This window comes from Malus sylvestris, chromosome 2, assembly GCF_916048215.2.
Source record: "Malus sylvestris chromosome 2, drMalSylv7.2, whole genome shotgun sequence".
Lineage (NCBI taxonomy): Eukaryota > Viridiplantae > Streptophyta > Magnoliopsida > Rosales > Rosaceae > Malus > Malus sylvestris.
In genome coordinates, this window is record NC_062261.1 from 5,370,659 (window position 1) to 5,386,849 (window position 16,191).

A 16,191-nucleotide genomic window follows, 5' to 3' on the forward strand; every position below is an offset into this window, starting at 1 on the left:
TAATTACCTTTTTAGTCAATCTAATTACAACTTTGCCACGCAGCTCCCCTCTCCAGGTTGTTGGCTTTCCTTTTCACAACCCATCGCGGCAGCCATTTTTCTCTGCTCCCGAATTGCCTCTCCCTCTCCGGTGGTAAGCTTTTTTCCCTTCCTCCTAATTTCCAAAAATATATGAAATTTAGTTGATGGGATTAAGAAGGTGAGAACTTTGGTTGGTTGAACTGAAATTTTTTATGTTGTTTTACTTGTTTAATTCTTACTTAATTGTTGCTGTCGTTGTTTTCGATTACGTTCTGCGTTGCTTTCTTAACATTTTTACTCGATAATGAAAGTTTAGCGCCCGTTTGATAACCATTCGATTATTAACTTCGAATTCCGCCTTTTGTGCGAGTTTAAATTAAACTTAGGGCCCGTTTGATGACCATTCGATTATTGATTCGATTGCCTGCAGCATTTTGTAACTTTTCTACCAAGACAAACTAATGTGCATATGTTAATCTGTGAACTCGACGATTTCAAGTAATCCAGCTTAATCTGAATGTAGATTGGACTGTGTTGAGTTCAGATTACTGAGTGAGTGAGCTAAGAGCTGTCCAAATTACAAAGAAAGCGCGGTAGTAGTGAAATACGATTTTGAAATCAGTTAGTGAAGCAATGGGAGATGACCGGTTGGCATCCACGCACTCTACAGTGTTCATAGAGTCAGAGGATTTGCATGGCCAAAGGACTGAAATCGAAGGATATGATTTCAATCAGGGAGTAGACTACCCTCGCCTCGTTAGCTCCATGGTCTCCACCGGCTTCCAAGCCTCCAATCTCGGAGATGCCATTCAAATCGTCAACCAAATGGTAAGTTTCTCTTACCAAACTAACCTAGTTGTCTTTTATTTTTGACCTAATCATTATTTTTGTTGCACTGAAGCTAGATTGGAGTCTAGCAGATGAGGCTATAGATGAAGATTGCAATGAGGAGGAGAGGGATTTGAAATACAGAAAGTCGGTGAAATGCAAGGTGTTTCTAGGTTTTACTTCGAATTTGGTTTCGTCTGGGATTAGAGATACAATTCGGTACTTGGTGGAGCACCATATGGTGGATGTTGTGGTTTCAACTGCTGGTGGTATAGAGGAGGATCTAGTTAAATGCCTTGCGCCCACTTACAGAGGTGATTTCTCTCTACCGGGAGCACTTTTGCGGTCAAAAGGCTTGAATCGTATTGGTAATTTGCTTGTTCCTAATGACAACTATTGCAAGTTTGAGGATTGGATCATACCAATTTTCGACCAGATGTTGAAGGACCAAACTGAGCAGGCATGGATTCTTTTCAAGTTAGTTCTTTTGGGGGGTGTGGGGTGGTGATTAGGCCGTGATAAATATGGTTTTTTCTAATTCTTTCTTTTCTTTTGGCAGAACGTATTGTGGACTCCATCTAAATTGATTGCACGCTTGGGGAAGGAAATAAATGATCGACGTTCATACCTTTATTGGGCATACAAGGCAAGAAATCAACCGAACACTTTATCTTTAGCTCTTAAGCTTCTATAGTATGTTTGCCTCACAAATTACTGGTTTAGAGTCTAAATTTGGTTGGATAAGCAATAAGCATGCTTGGACACATCGTCTTGTGAAATTGTATTTTGACGAGTAGAGTAAAAGATAAAGGTCGTACCCAGTGCACAAGGCTCCCGCTTTACGCAGGGTCTGGGAGAGGTGAATGTCGGCTAGCCTTACCCCCATTTATGGAGAGGCTGCTCCCAAGTCTCGAACCCGAGACCTACCGCTCATGGGCGAAGGCACTTGCCATCGCACCAAGTGCGACCTCTACAAATATACAGAAAGATAAGGAAAAAAAAAACTCCTTAAGTGCAATCTTGTGAGTACAAATCTGAGTGGCCGGTTGCCCACACTTGCAGGATCTCATGAATCTTATACACATAATACATCACATACATATAAAATAAAAAATAAAAAATAAAACGTATTTTATGAATCACCTGCTTTAGAAGATCAGCCTCAGTTGAATATGGGGACCATTGTAGCAGCATGGAAAGATTAGACATAAAATGTTCCTTCCCATGCATAACTTCTAATTTATTAGTTAATGTGTTGAATTCATAATCCACCATCGGTACTACTATTTAGTTAATACTATTTGCGGTTCTTTTCCAGAACAATATCCCAGTTTATTGTCCAGGTTTAACGGATGGCTCACTGGGAGACATGTTGTACTTTCATTCTTTCCGCAGCCCAGGCCTGATCATCGACTTAGTGCAAGGTATGTTGCTCGTTACACTGTCACTGCAGCTGATAATCAACTTGGAAAGTCAAATCGCATAATAGCATGCCTTTGAACAGATATTAGGGCCATGAATGATGAAGCTGTCCATGCAAGCCCAAGGAAGACTGGAATGATCATTCTCGGAGGGGGCATGCCCAAACATCACATTTCCAATGCCAATATGTTTCGTAATGGTGCGGACTATGCTGTCTTCATCAATACTGCGCAAGAGTTTGATGGGAGTGATTCTGGAGCGTGTCCTGACGAGGCTGTATCATGGGGAAAAATACGGGATTCTGCCAAAACGGTCAAGGTATTACTGAATTTAACCCATATATTTGCTTTTCTCATTGCGTTTTATCTCTTGTTTTTGGCCGGATTGTTAATCATGACTTCGTATCCACCTAATCCTAACCCTTGTAGCGTTTTCTTTCGTATCCTTTGCATTCTTGAATATGTCATCCTCGTTTCTGTTGTAATATCATTCTGATTATTCTCCACCTTTTTTATTGGTTGAACCAGGTGCATTGCGATGCAACAATTGCTTTCCCTCTGCTGGTTGCTGAAACATTTGCGAAGAATGCTGTCCAGACTACGACTTGACACAGTTTTTTATTGCAAAGATTGATTCATAGTATACGTCTTTACATGATAGAGCCGTTAACATAGGGTTAGGAAGCATTCTGATAGCGCATTTCTTCCCCGTATGTTGGATTAAATTGATGTACTTTACTTCCTTTATCTTGGAGGTTGAGACGCCAAACACTTGGGGAAATTTTGCTTGTTAATGTTGATCGTTTTGTTCAGTTTCGTGTTTGGAACTCCTGTATGAATGACGAGTCCATTTACTCGGGCTTATGTTTAACTTCGAACCTCGGTTTGCCATTTCATTAGTAACTGCAAAGATGAAGTTGTTTACGCTTCATTAACAACACTTAGATAAAGCATAGATCACTGCAACGATACATTATTTCATTAGTCAAGGGAGATTGCCAAATCCCCGAGCTTTAGACATGTAAGATTACATCTTTCGAGCCAGAATCAGTAAAGACGACGACAAATTGTGATCCCATCACCCAAAGAAGCATGCGAAATCTGGACACGAGGATCGGCTGCAAGGAACTTGTTAAACTCGATGGTCGCCGGTCTGCTTGGTTTCTTGCTCTCTGGAGTCAACTCATCAGGCATTACAACCGTTCCTCCCCAGAGGGTGTTATCATAGACAACTAAACCACCCACCTTCAACAGCTTCATTAGCCTCTCATGGTAGTTCCAGTAGTTGTCCTTGTCGGCATCGATGAAAGCAAAGTCGAAACTTCCTTCGTTTTCATGCTGCAAATAAAACCACGAGAAAGTGAAAAATGTCACAACTATGGTTTTTCTTATTTCAGCTGAAGATTATGGTTTGAAACGCAAAATCCTTACATTTTCTAGTAGCGTATCAAGAACCGGTAGGGCCTGGGATTCAATGAAGTCGATTTTGTGTGCAACACCGGCTTTCTTTATGATTGGAAGCCCTATTTGCTCATACGCCTCACGATTCACATCTATGGCTACAATCTGCAGTACAACAAATTATGAGCTCAATGTGACAGGAAGAGCAGATTCAGATATTAGTAGTGACAGACCTTGCCATCGTCGGGAATTGTAAGAGCAGTAAGGAGGAGAGAGTATCCGGTGAAAACGCCAACTTCAATCGTTTTCTTTGCATCTACGAGCTTCAACAGCATGGCCATTAACTGACCTGCATCTGGTGCAGTAGCCATCTCAGCCCTGAAAACATACTAGCTAATTAAAAATCCTCCTCGAGAGTTTGATCAAGAAATTCTCGACTGTTTTCGCTCACTCAACTAAAGTGTATGCCAAGTTCTAGCTTGGCTACAAGAAGCTTAATGAACTTAAAAAGCAGGCAATCTTACAACAAGTTCTGCTAAGATATGAAGGATCATAACCTCGGGTGGCTGGCGGTGGCAGCTCTTAACTCCTTGAGAGGCTCCGGTTCACGTGGATATACACTGGTCTCCAAGATATACTGTCACACTCACATTGACATTGTTAAAAAAAGAAAAAAAACAAGATTTAACAATTTTAAACAGAAACAGGCAAAGCAAAAGTTGAGGGAACGGCGTTGTAACCTGATATAACTCGTCACTCTGCAGCAGTCCCTTGTTCACCGGATTCCCGTCCTTTTTAACGCTGTGCTCCATTTGCAAAGAGAAAGCAACTAGTCCAAGCAATTCTACAAATCCAACAGTTACGGACAGATTAATCGAAACTCGATGGACATGTTGTACAATGGCAGAGAGGGCACCACTGCAAAACCGAACTTCAATGGCACCAAAAATCCCAAAGTTTTGAACTTTTGAGTAACAAATTCCCACCTTTTGATCCTTTTAAATAATCAATGAAGGCAGTCTATAAGGATCTTAAAATTCCAACATAAAACAATTTTCTATGAAGATATAAACTCATCAACTCTTATAAATTTCACAAACTGATAAAAGCCATAGTAGGGAAAGGGAATTGAACCCGGGACCTCGAAATAATGCTTTTAACCTACGGAACTACAAGAACATTGACCCGCACCAACTTTGATCAAGCTAAATAACCCACAACCCCATTTCTCAGCTACTCATCAATCTCAAACTTCCCATGATTCCGATTAGATTTCTTAGGCCACAAGTTTTCTGGGTTTTTTTTCACTTCATTTCTTCCTCAATTCTAAATCTTTGCAATCTGTTCATAAAAACAATACAGCACAAAACATTGCAGCCTCAATTTTTTATTTTTTAACAGAGAATTCCTGTGAAGAAAGAAAGAGAAGTACCCGATCCCGATGATTACAAGTGAAGGTAGAGTCTTCCGTCGTTGGAGCGATGGTGAACCGAATCGACACTTCTCTGCCCACAACAAATCATAAATAAATATGCTCTGATGAGTTGAGAATTTCTCGTGACTAGTGTTGCTGGACTTGTTTATTTGCTGCCCCTTTAAACTTTTTAAACTCTTTATTTTGAATGTAAGTTCGTTAGTCAAAAGAATTTTCACATTATAATAAGTTATTAATACTCACACATTTTTAGTTCAGCAACCAAAGCATCAATTGGACCAAAATACAAGGACCGTTGCTTCAATTTTCTCAACTATGAAATGGCGAATAACTTCAAAATAAGAGATTTTTCAGTATGTCGGAAATACGGTATGGGTACATCAAGTGTAATAATACAATTAATTGAAAATTTGATAAAAAAAGTCAACCAATTATATTATGACACCACTTGTAGTGACCGTGTTTCCGACACGTTAAAAACTAGGGAACTTTAACGAAAAGCACCCAGTACCGTTCACTTTAACGAAAAACCACATTTTTACACTAAAAATTCAATCTTGGTACTATTTACTTTACCTTTTATTTTATTCTTATCACTAAAATTCAAAGTTTTTAAACCATTTTGATTAGTTTTTTTAAAAACTATCTCCTTCAAAAGAGAATAGGCACAGCCACCGCCACAGAGCCAATACAAATCTACCGACACAATAAAGAAAAAAGGACAAGTCGAATCACAATAAAACCAAGCACCATCAAAGCAAAAGCAAACTCAACAGTAAAAGCGTGCTCTTTACTCAATTATTTCACATATGGTTTGATCCAAGTAGCAATAAACCTCAATTATTTCACATATAGTTTGGTCCTAAGTAGCAATAGTACAACCTCAATTATTCCGATCATTTCACATCGTTGATTCTCATTCATGAGTCATGACTTATCTCGATAATTTTGTAAATCTATTCTATTAAAAGAAGATGCCTTGTCAACTTTTTATCTTTTTTTTTCTTCTTATTTTACCTTCACTTTTATACACAGTGTTGACATGAGGAGGGTAAAATAGTAATTTTGTATCTTTTGAGAAAATGATAATCATATCCTATTTTTACTATTTTACATTTTTTTTTTTGTAGAAAATGACAATCATATTCCTATTTTTCCTATTTTACCCTCACTTTTGATACACAATATTTACATAAGAAGACAAAATAAAATGAAATTGTTCACACACACAAAGTGAGAAAACGACAATCATATTTCTATTTTTCCTATTTTTCCTATTTTATCCTAACTTTTGATACATAATATTTACATAAGGAGGACAAAACATTAATTATGTAATATTAAAAAAAAATACACTTATTAAGAGAAATTGTTCATCTACAGTGTGTGTTCTCTGCTAGTAGTAATTAAAGATGTAACTCAAGTTATGGATAATACTTGTTCGTCAAGCATTTTATTTAACTTGATCAGCAAACGCCATATTGTGATCCCGTCACCCATCGTAACCTTGGAAATTTCGACGCGAGTGTCAGCGGAAACCAATTAGTTTAACTCAATTGCACACTGCCGCCACTCCCTTTTGGCCCCCGGAACATCCTCTTCCAGCCAAGCAACTGTTCCTCCCCAGAGTGTGTTATCGTACATTACCATCCCGCCAACCTTAATCCGTTTGATTAGCCTTTGTTGGTAATTCTAGTAGTTGTTCTTGTCCGCGTCAACGAAAGCAAAGTCGAAACTCCCTTCCTTCTCTGGCTGCAGAAAAACATGCACGAAGCACTACCAATCTTCAAATACAAGAAACTGAAAAGGTAAGAGTCAGAAACAAAGTTTAGGGAAGTGATTTCCACACATATCTTTTCTCCGTCTGCTGCACACTCCTGTTACACGGAGGGAGAAAATGAGTGTGCGGTTATCACTTTCTAAAGTCTTAAAGAGTAGAGAGTTTCTCAGCTTACGTCTTGTAAGAGTTTATCAAGAATTGGCAGAGCTGGGGACTCAATGAAGTCTATTTTGTTTTCGACGCCAGCTTTTTTGATACTTGGCAACCCCATTTCGTATGCTTTTCGGTCGATGTCTATGGCCGTAATCTGCAAGGTATAATGTTTGTGGTAGGTAAACATATATCAGCTGAATTGGAGAGAGGTATGTACCAAGTACCAACCTTGCCATCATCAGGAGTTGGGAGAGCCGTGAGGAAAAGAGAGTAGCCGGTAAAAATTCCGATTTCAATTGCCTTTTTCGGATTCACCAGCTTCAAGAGAAGGGCCATGAACTGACCTGAATCAGTGAAGTGCTCATGAAAGCCCAGCACAGTATTGATCTGGGTGAAGCATAAGAAGGTTCCACAGAAGACTTGCTAACATTTTGTATTTCAAGAAACTACCACAAGAACAAGTTGGCTTTCTAACCAAAATGGCTTATTTCAAATAGTTCAGGGGTTATTTTACCAAAAAAATAGTTTAAAAGGTCAATTTTAACTAGAGCAATAGTTTAAAAGGTCAAACGACAATTTACCTTATAAATATAAAAACACTCATCAAGTTTATTAATTCAATTTTGCAATTCCATTCACTGCATAGTCTATCAAATAGAAAGGGAGCATTAGTTGGGAACAGGACCCCTCCGGATCCATATATACTGAGCTTGCTGAGCAAGCGATCCAGGTCGTTAAAATTTGATCAAACAGCTACAATTATTATAACTTTTAGAGGACCTCATGTTTGTAGCTGTTGGGTCAAATTTTAACGGCCCGGATTGCCTGCTCAGCAGACTCAATTTTATTGGATCCGGAGGGGATTTGGTTCCTAGAATTTCATCATCGCATTATGTGAGGGAGTTTCCTGCATAATTTGGATAGGGAAATTTGGAAAAATAACTAAAATTTGTACCTCATATAGAATTATAATCACCCTTTTAAATTTTTGATAATTATAGCAAAAAAATTAATATAAAAGTACTACTATACCCTACTGACCAAAAACTTCTCTTTTATTTTTTTTTAGTAGATCGATATATTTGTTCTCCATTTATTCTTAACCGTGAAAAAATTTAAGTGCGTAATCTTGTTCATTAACAACACTTAGACAAAGCAGATATCACTCAACAATACATTATTTCATTGAAACTATTTTGAGTTCTGAAAACATAAATATCAAATCTCCAATTGTCAAGGGAGATTGCCAAATCCCCGAGCTTTAGACATGTAAGGCTACATCTTTCAAGAAAGAATCAGTAAAGTCGACGACAAATTGTGATCCCATCACCCAAAGAAGCATGTGAAATCTGGACACGAGGATCGGCTGCAAGTAACTTGTTAAGCTCGATTGTCGCCTGTTTGCCTGGTTTTATGAACTCCGGAATCAACTCATTAGGCATTACAACCGTTCCCTCCAGAGGGTGTTATCATAGACAACTATACCACCCACCTTCAACAGCTTCATTAACCTCTCATGGTAGTTCCAGTAGTTGACCTTGTCGGCATCAATGAAAGCAAAGTCGAAACTTCCTTCGTTTTCATGCTGCAAACAAAACCACGAGAAAGGGAAAATGGTCACAACTTTGGTTTTTCTTATTCCGGCTGAAGATTATGGTTTCAAACGTAAAATACTTGCATTTTCTAGTAGCTTATCAAGAACCGGTAGGGCCTTGAATTTAACCCATATATTTGCTCTTCTCACTGCGTTTTATAACTTCGTATCCACCTAATCCTAACCCTTCTAGCGTTTTCTTTTGTATCCTTTGCATTCTTGAATATGTCATCCTTGTTTCTGTTGTGATATCATTCTGATTATTCTCCACCTCTTTATTGGTTGAACCAGGTGCATTGCGATGCAACAATTGCTTTCCCTCTGCTGGTTGCTGAAACATTTGCGAAGGACGCTGTCCAGACTACGACCTGATACAGTTTTTGATTGTGAAGATTAATGCATAGTATACGGTTTTTACATGATAAAGCCGTTAACGTAGGGTTAGGCAGCATTCTGATAGGTCATTTCTTCCCCTCATGTTCGATTAAATTGATTTACTTTATTTCCTTTGTCTTGGAGGTTGAGACCCCAAACACTAGGGGAAATTTGCTTGTTAATTTTGATCATTTTGTTCAGTTTGGTGTTTGAACTCCTGTATGAATGACAAGTCCATTTACTCGGGCTTATGTAACTTTGTACCTCGGTTTGCCGTTTCATTCGTAACTGCAAAGATGAAGTTACATTTTTAGGTAGTTACTAGATATTTGTGCCCACGCGTTGCTGCGGGATTGAAAATTTCATGAAAGATTATGCAACTTCATTCTCTTCATAAGCAATGTTTGAGTTAATTTTGTTCCACTTAAGCAGCAATGAGAAATTGTAGAAAGGTAGAATTACCGTATGCCAAATTTATTTCAATTGTACTAATTATATAGAATTGGGAAGTCAAATAAATCATATATAGCCACAAAATAGTAACAGGTACAGATGAGATTAATCAACATCTACCAAATCAAAAGTAGATGTGGAAATTGAAATAATAAACCTTGTTTTCTGTTCAAAAAGTCATGCAAAAATGGCAACATGACTAACCGGATAGAACTGTGATTAACTCACTCCATCCGTAAACAAAAGAAATCTAAACCAAGTTCAGCAAGAATTATGCACGACCTTTTTGAAAACTATATAATGAATTATAAAAAATTGTTAAACAAACATGGACAGGAGGTTATCTTAAAATTCATTTAAATGGAAAATGGTAAATTTGGCTCACTTGAGATGCCAACCTTTCAAAATGCGATACTAATAAAAGTTGCATATTAGGATGAAATGCATTAACGCTTACACTGCATAAAAAATAAAAAAATAAAAAAATAAAAAAAAACTAACAAAATTCTAATTTGTTCTTCTACTCGATGTTCCAGGAAATTGCCTAAATAGCAAGAACAATTGCACATGGAGCCTACCTTCTGAGTAGCACTTAAAAGCCCTCTTTGAACTCTCCTGTGCTCATATGAGAGGGAATTTTGTCGTCGCTCAATTTCAAGTCTAGCCTCTCTTTCCCTAATGAGAGATTTTATTGCAGCCTGATAGACATATTCAAACATTTAATAATGTACAGAAGTTAACTAAATTCAGCCACATTGAATATCAAACCCATCTACTTACCATCTTATCCAACTCTTATTTCGTAAATTTCTCTTGTAAAGAAGCATAGTTTTTCCTGAGCCCCGCAATAATCTAATTCAATTCTTCTTCCTTGCTTTTCAATAAGATCCCTATTATCAAACAAACACAATTACTGTAGTAAACAACTTCATTGAGGATTCAAACACACAAAATATGTTATTCATACCCATTTCATCGTGTTGCCGCTCTAACCATGAACAATTAAAATTAATAATAACCGCTCAAATCAATTACAGTATATCACAAATTATGTCATCCAATAATCAATAAATTTAAGAAAATTTAAAATGAAATCAAAATCTTTAAATGTCCTAATTTTCTCAAATCTCGGAAGCCAAACAATAAAAAAAAAATGGAGATGGATGAGAAATGAAGGTTGAGTAACTAACCTGTCAGGATTTGGATAAGAGGCAGAAAGAGAATGCCATGATCGGAACTCAATCTTCCTCTTCTTCTTGTAATTTCTGTTTCTCCTTTCAGATTTCAAATACAAAACCACCCATACTTAAATCAACTTAATTCCTGTAAAAAGTTTGGTATAAAACTTTCTTGACACTTCTATAAAACTCCAGCATGCATAGTTCTTTTAAAATCAACACATAACTTCATTTTAAACTTGTATAGACACAAACTTAATCAATATATTTAAATAGAAAGAAAATAGTGGTCAGTTTTACCTATATTTTGTTTGATGTCACTCCATTTCTATTTTTAATTAAAAGCTTGTAACTTTTACGCATTTCCTTATAATTTTTACTTCCCTTCCCTTCCCCTGCTGCATAAACAGTGGAGTAGCTCTTCTTTACCTACAACAAATTGAAAACCATTTGGAGAAAATAACTAAGCATTTGGTTATTAGATTCTTAGTAGGCAAAGCAAGAAAATTACACATAACGAAACTATTGAAACTTTAAAACCCACTTCCCAAATTAGGTTCTCAACCCCACTTCCCAAATTAGGTTCTCTGACTGGCTAACGAGCATATTGATTTTAAACTATCATCCCAAACCTGCAATGCCTAAGGTTTTTTTTTTTTTTTTTTGACAATCTAATTAATCATTTTTAATAGAAGAATACAATTCATATACCAATAATTAGTAGAGAAAACGAACGCAGTAATGTAAAAATCATGGGGTTACTTGAATTTTGAGGGCTGAGGACCATCGCTTAATGGCACCAAGTTCCATTTTTAGTCAGAGTTCGAAACTGAATTTGAGACTCTTCTAGGTTCCTGTTAACAAACATAACATGGTGGACCAAATTAAAAACATATTTAAACCAAAAGTTATAATTTGAGTTTTTCTAATTTTTTTCTATAAGAATTCTCATAACTCTAAACAAAAAGAAAAGTTTACCGCAAGCTTGGAGATAACTGGGGTCAATTCTCCTTGCTCTGCAATCACACAAAACAAAAATCAAAGTTCAAAACTTAATATAACCTCATCTGCCAATTCAAAGTCCAAACAATTAACTAAAAAAATCCAGAATTTATAAAGTTTAAACCATAATTATTGAGGTTAGATTGCGGGACAACCAACCTCTACTCGTTTTCTGGCAAATTTGGGGTCCTTTGAATTCTAGACTTTGAGTAGAAAATGATTCACTCCAAACGAAGGTATTATATGTTCACACACACACACACACACATATATATATATATATATATATATATATATTCACAACCATAAGAAAGAAGAAAACAACTCTTGGTACGTAGCAAAAATGAAGCACTAACGGATTCCCACACACCAAACTCTGAGAACAAACAAAAACAAAACCAAATTATATAGCAGCATGCAAGTCACGAAGGAACAAATAAAAAAGAATACTCATTTGCAAATCCAAAATTAGAAAAAAAAAAACGCATAGACAAAACTGGGAAACTCACCACAAAACGCCGGTCGTCGGAGTTATTTTTTTATTTTTTATTTTTGCAACGAAATTGGAAAATCTGAAAAAACTTGCAGCCGCAATTTTTCAGCAACAAACCTTCAGCGTCAACATTTTATAACAGAGACACACAAAAGTTAGACACGAAGAGAAAACGATGCATTGAAAATTCTGGAAAAAAAAAGGACTTACAGTGACGGACGGCGAAGGACAGAGCTGCGATCGCGGCTCTGAGAAAACCTTAGCTTGATCCACGCCGCGAGGCAAAGTTTTGGACAGTGTAGGAATCGAAGGAAAACCCAAATCCAAGGAAAAGCAAATGGCTTTTCGAATTCGATATTTATTTTTTTTTTTGGAGTTTGGCCGCTGTGATTTGTAGTTTTTGAGAGAGAGAACGGGATAAAAATTTCTACTGGGTTGGTCTTTTTCAGCAGGAAAGTGAGAGAGAGAAGTCGAGATCAGAGAGCGAGAGAAGGCAAGCTTTAGCAACATAAGGGTTTGTGGGAGAGATCGAAATGGATGGAAGGCTTCTTCAGTAGAGAAGGAAAGCATGAGAAAGAGTGAGAGATGAGAGAAGACCGCAAAGTGAAGGAGAGTCAGAGGAAAAGTGGAGAAGGAGTCGAAGCAGATCCCTTCGACGACGATCGACGCGTGGACAGGATGATTGAAGAGGAGGTGTGCAGACCGATGAACGCGTGGGCAAAAGTTGGAGGAATTGCGAGGAACGATATGCGGAAGAAAGGAAAGACATGATGAACAGTGGTAGGGAACTGTTCCAGATGTCATGATGTTGTGTTTTTTTAATTATTTTTTTCTGATGATAGATGCCCACTCTCACAATCCATGCTCAGCTTTTATTTCTCTCTCTTCCTTTTTCCCTTTTTCTATCCCCCTTTTTTTTTTTTTTTTCTACATGTTCCAGATTTTTGTTTTTTTAATTAATTTTTGGTGGAAAGGCATGATCATTGCTGCCGGTGTGGATCAGGTAAGGTTTTTTAATAATTTTTTGGTGGAAAGGCATGCATCATTGCTGCCGGTGTGGGATCAGGTAAGGTTTTTTAATAATTTTTTGGTGGAAAGGCATGTATCATTTGCTGCCAGGTGTGGATTAGGTAAGGAAAAAACGCTGGAATCGAAGAGGGAGTCAGAACAAAAAAAAAGATACACAAGATGATCAACACGTCGTCAAAGAGCGGAAGAACCCCGAAGAAAAGAAGGGTAACAATGAGGGCAAGGATCAACACGTCGTCAAAGAGCGGAAGAACCCTGAAGAAAAGAAGGGTAACAATGAGGGCAAGGAGGTCATTTTCCTGCAGCAGAGACGGAAAAAAGACCCGGCAAGGAAGGAATGGGAGGGCAGCTTGGGGAGTTCACTGCTGGTGAACAGTCATCCCTCTCACATGATGAACAGTGGAGGCCAACTGAGGTTTAGTAGATATAAATATGACAAATGAGCCAATTTTGAGTGATCTATTTTAAATCATATGTTCCAATTGGAAGATCGATCAAGATATAATATTTTAAGAGTTGTCCCACATCGGTAAGAGACAAGGTTTGTTACGTGCATATATGATTTTGGGCTACTCTACATATTACCAATTGGTTTTATGATGGAACCTCAATTTCATAATGGTATTAGAGCAAGGTTGTCCATGTGTGAAGCCCAATGGCCAGCTTGAAAATCCGCCACACGTGTGGAGACATGTTGAGAGTTGTCCCATATCGGTGAGGGACAAGGTTTGTTATGTGCTTATATGATCTTGAACTACTTCCTATATTGTCAATTAATTTTATGATGAATCCTCAATTTCATAATATATATATATATATATATATATATATTAATATATATTAATCCGGCTTATCTCTATTTGTTTGATTTTTAATTTTTTACATAATTGATAAAGTGAAATCAAAACGAAAAACTTATTTCCATTTTCACAAGGATCACCCTATCATCTCGTAAGAACTTCCAATTATGAATAAAAATGAGATTGAAGGAGTTCAGTCTCTGTAGAACAAACCAATCAAGAAAAGATCCCTGAAATTTTTTTATTATTATTTAAAATTCTTTTTATTTATATAATACAATTATTTATATACAATAATCTCCGGATATTGAGACAATTTTAGTTTCATCCAGATCATGGATAGATCACCCAGTTCGGGTCCATAAGCAGTGACAGCTACGGCTCCGGTGGGTTCCCTACTGCAACAATACATTATTTCATTAGTTAAGGGAAATTGCCAAATCCCCGAGCTTTAGACATGTAAGATTACATCTTTCAAGCAAGAATCAGTAAAGACGACGACAAATTGCGATCCCGTCACCCAAAGAAGCATGCGAAATCTGGACACGAGGATCGGCTGCAAGTAACTTGTTAAACTCGATAGTCGCCTGTCTGCCTGGTTTCTTGCACTCTGGAGTCAACTCATCAGGCATTACAACCGTTCCTCCCCAGAGGGTGTTATCATAGACAACTAAACCACCCACCTTCAACAGCTTCATTAACCTCTCATGGTAGTTCCAGTAGTTGACCTCGTCGGCATCAACGTAAGCAAAGTCGAAACTGCCTTCGTTTTCATGCTGCAAACAAAACCACGAGAAAGCGAAAAAGGTCACAACTATTGTTTCTCTTATTTCAGCTGAAGGTTATGGTTTGAAACGCAAAATATTTACATTTTCTAGTATGTTATCAAGAACCGGTAGTGCCTGGGATTCAATGAAGTCGATTTTGTGCTCAACACCGGCTTTTTTTATGATTGGAAGCCCTATTTGCTCATACGTCTCACGATTCATATCTATGGCTACAATCTGCAGTACAACAAACTATAAGCTCAATGTAATTAACAGGAAGAGCAGATTCAGATATTAGTAGTGACAAACCTTGCCATCGTCGGGAATTGTAAGAGCAGTAAGGAGGAGAGAGTATCCGGTGAAAACGCCAACTTCAATCGTTTTCTTTGCATCTATGAGCTTCAACAGCATGGCCATTAACTGACATGCATCTAGTGCAGTAGCCAAGGCAGCCCTGAAAACATACTAGCTAATTAAAAACCCTCCTCAACAGTTTGATCAAGAAATGCTCGACTGTTTTCGCTCACTCAACTAAAGTGTATGCCAAGCTCTAGCTTGCCTACAAGAAGCTTAATGAACTTAAAAAGCAGGCAATCTTAGAACAAGTTCTGCTAAGATACGAAGGATCATGACCTCGGGTGGCTGGCGGTGGCAGCTCTTAGCTCCTTGAGAGGCTCCGGTTCACGTGGATATACACTGGTCTCCAAGATATACTGTCACATTGACATTGTTAAAAAAAACAAGATTTAACAATTTTAAATAGAAACAGGCAAAGCAAAAGTTGAGGGAACCACGTTGTAACCTGATATAACTCGTCACTCTGCAGCAGTCCCTTGTTCTCCTGATTCGCGTCCTTTTTCACGCTGTGCTCCATTTGCAAAGAGAAAGCAATAGTCCAAGCAATTCTACAAAACCAACAGTTACGGACAGATTAATCGAAACTCGATGGACATGTTTGTACAATGGCAGAGAGAGCACCACTGCAAAGCTAAACTTCAATGGCACCAAAAATTCCAAAGTTTTGAACGTTTGAGTAACAAATTCCCACCTTTTGATCCTTTTAAATAATCAATGAAGGCAGTCTATAAGGATCTTAAAATTCCAACGTAAAAGATTTTTCTATGGAGGTTGTAGAGAAGTTTTGCACAGGAAAATTTGGGTGTTGAGTTTTTTATTTATGGCCGAGTCTCCTTGATCACCAATCCAAATAGAGTACTTTTCCGAATATACCCCAGGAAACAATGTCAAAATAATTGATATTATCTTTTGACATATTTCGGCAAAAATCCCGCCAGTCTCCTTGTGCCCACAGACTTCCACAAGCGGATTTTGAAATTTCAAAGTACCCTTATCATTTCAAACCCATCTGACAACATCCATCACCATGCAAAACAAAAAGCCTAGCCTACCTAGGTTTCCTATGTCATCATTATCCAGGACCATTATTTTTCTGTAGGTGAC

The 16,191-nt window shown here is 37.6% G+C and overlaps 5 protein-coding genes and 1 long non-coding RNA gene across 19 annotated transcripts; 2 read left to right on the top strand and 4 right to left on the bottom strand.

Annotated features, from left to right (window-relative positions):
- Nucleotides 1-20: 20 nt before the first annotated feature.
- Nucleotides 21-3,148, top strand: LOC126597214 (deoxyhypusine synthase-like). 4 transcript variants are annotated; one of them, XM_050263995.1, is made up of 7 exons: nucleotides 21-133; nucleotides 545-849; nucleotides 923-1,309; nucleotides 1,409-1,495; nucleotides 2,168-2,273; nucleotides 2,354-2,589; nucleotides 2,799-3,148. In XM_050263995.1, exons 2-7 carry the CDS (start codon nucleotides 655-657, stop codon nucleotides 2,877-2,879), a joined length of 1,092 nt encoding a protein of 363 aa, XP_050119952.1. In that variant the 5' UTR covers nucleotides 21-133; nucleotides 545-654; the 3' UTR covers nucleotides 2,880-3,148. The 4 variants fall into 4 exon arrangements, with proteins under 4 accessions (XP_050119952.1, XP_050119967.1, XP_050119959.1 ...); XM_050264010.1 differs by having other exon boundaries at nucleotides 34-133; nucleotides 566-849; XM_050264002.1 differs by having other exon boundaries at nucleotides 44-133; nucleotides 452-849.
- Nucleotides 2,666-13,249, bottom strand: LOC126597413 (norbelladine 4'-O-methyltransferase 2-like). Of its 5 annotated transcripts, XR_007614248.1 has the most exons (9): nucleotides 12,345-13,249; nucleotides 12,151-12,251; nucleotides 11,618-11,655; nucleotides 11,402-11,493; nucleotides 10,940-11,068; nucleotides 10,242-10,784; nucleotides 10,040-10,159; nucleotides 8,808-9,001; nucleotides 2,666-2,680 (listed from the first exon to the last, which is right to left on the bottom strand). XR_007614248.1 is itself a non-coding variant. In XM_050264217.1 (3 exons), exons 1-3 carry the CDS (start codon nucleotides 10,242-10,244, stop codon nucleotides 8,481-8,483), a joined length of 267 nt encoding a protein of 88 aa, XP_050120174.1. In that variant the 5' UTR covers nucleotides 10,245-10,933; the 3' UTR covers nucleotides 8,202-8,480. The 5 variants fall into 5 exon arrangements, 1 of the variants encoding a protein (XP_050120174.1); XR_007614242.1 differs by lacking the exons at nucleotides 2,666-2,680; nucleotides 8,808-9,001 and having other exon boundaries at nucleotides 9,791-10,159; nucleotides 10,242-10,351; nucleotides 10,652-10,784; XR_007614241.1 differs by lacking the exons at nucleotides 2,666-2,680; nucleotides 8,808-9,001 and having other exon boundaries at nucleotides 9,791-10,159.
- Nucleotides 3,132-15,748, bottom strand: LOC126597292 (probable caffeoyl-CoA O-methyltransferase At4g26220). 2 transcript variants are annotated; one of them, XM_050264084.1, is made up of 6 exons: nucleotides 15,644-15,748; nucleotides 4,412-4,523; nucleotides 4,229-4,308; nucleotides 3,905-4,049; nucleotides 3,702-3,836; nucleotides 3,132-3,608 (listed from the first exon to the last, which is right to left on the bottom strand). In XM_050264084.1, the coding sequence occupies exons 2-6, from the start codon at nucleotides 4,481-4,483 to the stop codon at nucleotides 3,318-3,320; spliced, it is 723 nt and encodes a 240-aa protein (XP_050120041.1). In that variant the 5' UTR covers nucleotides 4,484-4,523; nucleotides 15,644-15,748; the 3' UTR covers nucleotides 3,132-3,317. The 2 variants fall into 2 exon arrangements, with proteins under 2 accessions (XP_050120041.1, XP_050120033.1); XM_050264076.1 differs by lacking the exon at nucleotides 15,644-15,748 and adding an exon at nucleotides 5,104-5,279 and having other exon boundaries at nucleotides 4,412-4,515.
- Nucleotides 6,341-7,378, bottom strand: LOC126597365 (probable caffeoyl-CoA O-methyltransferase At4g26220). Of its 5 annotated transcripts, XM_050264172.1 has the most exons (4): nucleotides 7,268-7,378; nucleotides 7,062-7,193; nucleotides 6,956-6,983; nucleotides 6,792-6,858 (listed from the first exon to the last, which is right to left on the bottom strand). In XM_050264172.1, exons 1-4 carry the CDS (start codon nucleotides 7,373-7,375, stop codon nucleotides 6,821-6,823), a joined length of 306 nt encoding a protein of 101 aa, XP_050120129.1. In that variant the 5' UTR covers nucleotides 7,376-7,378; the 3' UTR covers nucleotides 6,792-6,820. The 5 variants fall into 5 exon arrangements, with proteins under 5 accessions (XP_050120136.1, XP_050120120.1, XP_050120144.1 ...); XM_050264179.1 differs by lacking the exon at nucleotides 6,956-6,983 and having other exon boundaries at nucleotides 6,341-6,858; XM_050264163.1 differs by lacking the exon at nucleotides 6,956-6,983 and having other exon boundaries at nucleotides 6,768-6,890.
- On the top strand, nucleotides 6,774-7,655 carry LOC126597446 (uncharacterized). The gene is made up of 2 exons (XR_007614256.1): nucleotides 6,774-6,914; nucleotides 7,219-7,655. It is a non-coding gene; the product is annotated as an uncharacterized LOC126597446 (long non-coding RNA).
- Nucleotides 14,191-15,934, bottom strand: LOC126597306 (probable caffeoyl-CoA O-methyltransferase At4g26220). Of its 2 annotated transcripts, XM_050264095.1 has the most exons (6): nucleotides 15,779-15,934; nucleotides 15,533-15,635; nucleotides 15,364-15,443; nucleotides 15,040-15,184; nucleotides 14,833-14,967; nucleotides 14,191-14,739 (listed from the first exon to the last, which is right to left on the bottom strand). In XM_050264095.1, exons 2-6 carry the CDS (start codon nucleotides 15,602-15,604, stop codon nucleotides 14,449-14,451), a joined length of 723 nt encoding a protein of 240 aa, XP_050120052.1. In that variant the 5' UTR covers nucleotides 15,605-15,635; nucleotides 15,779-15,934; the 3' UTR covers nucleotides 14,191-14,448. The 2 variants fall into 2 exon arrangements, with proteins under 2 accessions (XP_050120052.1, XP_050120058.1); XM_050264101.1 differs by lacking the exon at nucleotides 15,779-15,934 and having other exon boundaries at nucleotides 15,533-15,681.
- Nucleotides 15,935-16,191: the final 257 nt, after the last annotated feature.

Bases quoted from the DNA above. Each gene is read 5' to 3' on its own strand.
- LOC126597214 (XM_050263995.1), top strand. From the start codon at position 655: ATGGGAGATGACCGGTTGGCATCCACGCACTCTACAGTGTTCATAGAG. The intron at 850-922 runs GTAAGTTTCTCT...GTTGCACTGAAG, and splicing joins TTCAAATCGTCAACCAAATG to CTAGATTGGAGTCTAGCAGA. The intron at 1,310-1,408 runs GCATGGATTCTT...TTCTTTTGGCAG, and splicing joins TGAAGGACCAAACTGAGCAG to AACGTATTGTGGACTCCATC.
- LOC126597292 (XM_050264084.1), bottom strand. From the start codon at position 4,483: ATGGAGCACAGCGTTAAAAAGGACGGGAATCCGGTGAACAAGGGACTG. The intron at 4,050-4,228 runs GTTATGATCCTT...GTATGTTTTCAG, and splicing joins GCCACCGCCAGCCACCCGAG to GGCTGAGATGGCTACTGCAC. The intron at 3,609-3,701 runs GTAAGGATTTTG...TTTTATTTGCAG, and splicing joins TTGATACGCTACTAGAAAAT to CATGAAAACGAAGGAAGTTT.
- LOC126597365 (XM_050264154.1), bottom strand. From the start codon at position 7,375: ATGGCCCTTCTCTTGAAGCTGGTGAATCCGAAAAAGGCAATTGAAATC. The intron at 7,194-7,267 runs GTTGGTACTTGG...TATACCTTGCAG, and splicing joins CAACTCCTGATGATGGCAAG to ATTACGGCCATAGACATCGA. The intron at 6,984-7,061 runs GTAAGCTGAGAA...TCCGTGTAACAG, and splicing joins TTGATAAACTCTTACAAGAC to GAGTGTGCAGCAGACGGAGA.
- LOC126597413 (XM_050264217.1), bottom strand. The intron at 8,625-10,039 runs GTAGGCTCCATG...TTTTGTTTGCAG, and splicing joins TTTTAAGTGCTACTCAGAAG to CATGAAAACGAAGGAAGTTT.
- LOC126597306 (XM_050264095.1), bottom strand. From the start codon at position 15,604: ATGGAGCACAGCGTGAAAAAGGACGCGAATCAGGAGAACAAGGGACTG. The intron at 15,185-15,363 runs GTCATGATCCTT...GTATGTTTTCAG, and splicing joins GCCACCGCCAGCCACCCGAG to GGCTGCCTTGGCTACTGCAC. The intron at 14,740-14,832 runs GTAAATATTTTG...TTTTGTTTGCAG, and splicing joins TTGATAACATACTAGAAAAT to CATGAAAACGAAGGCAGTTT.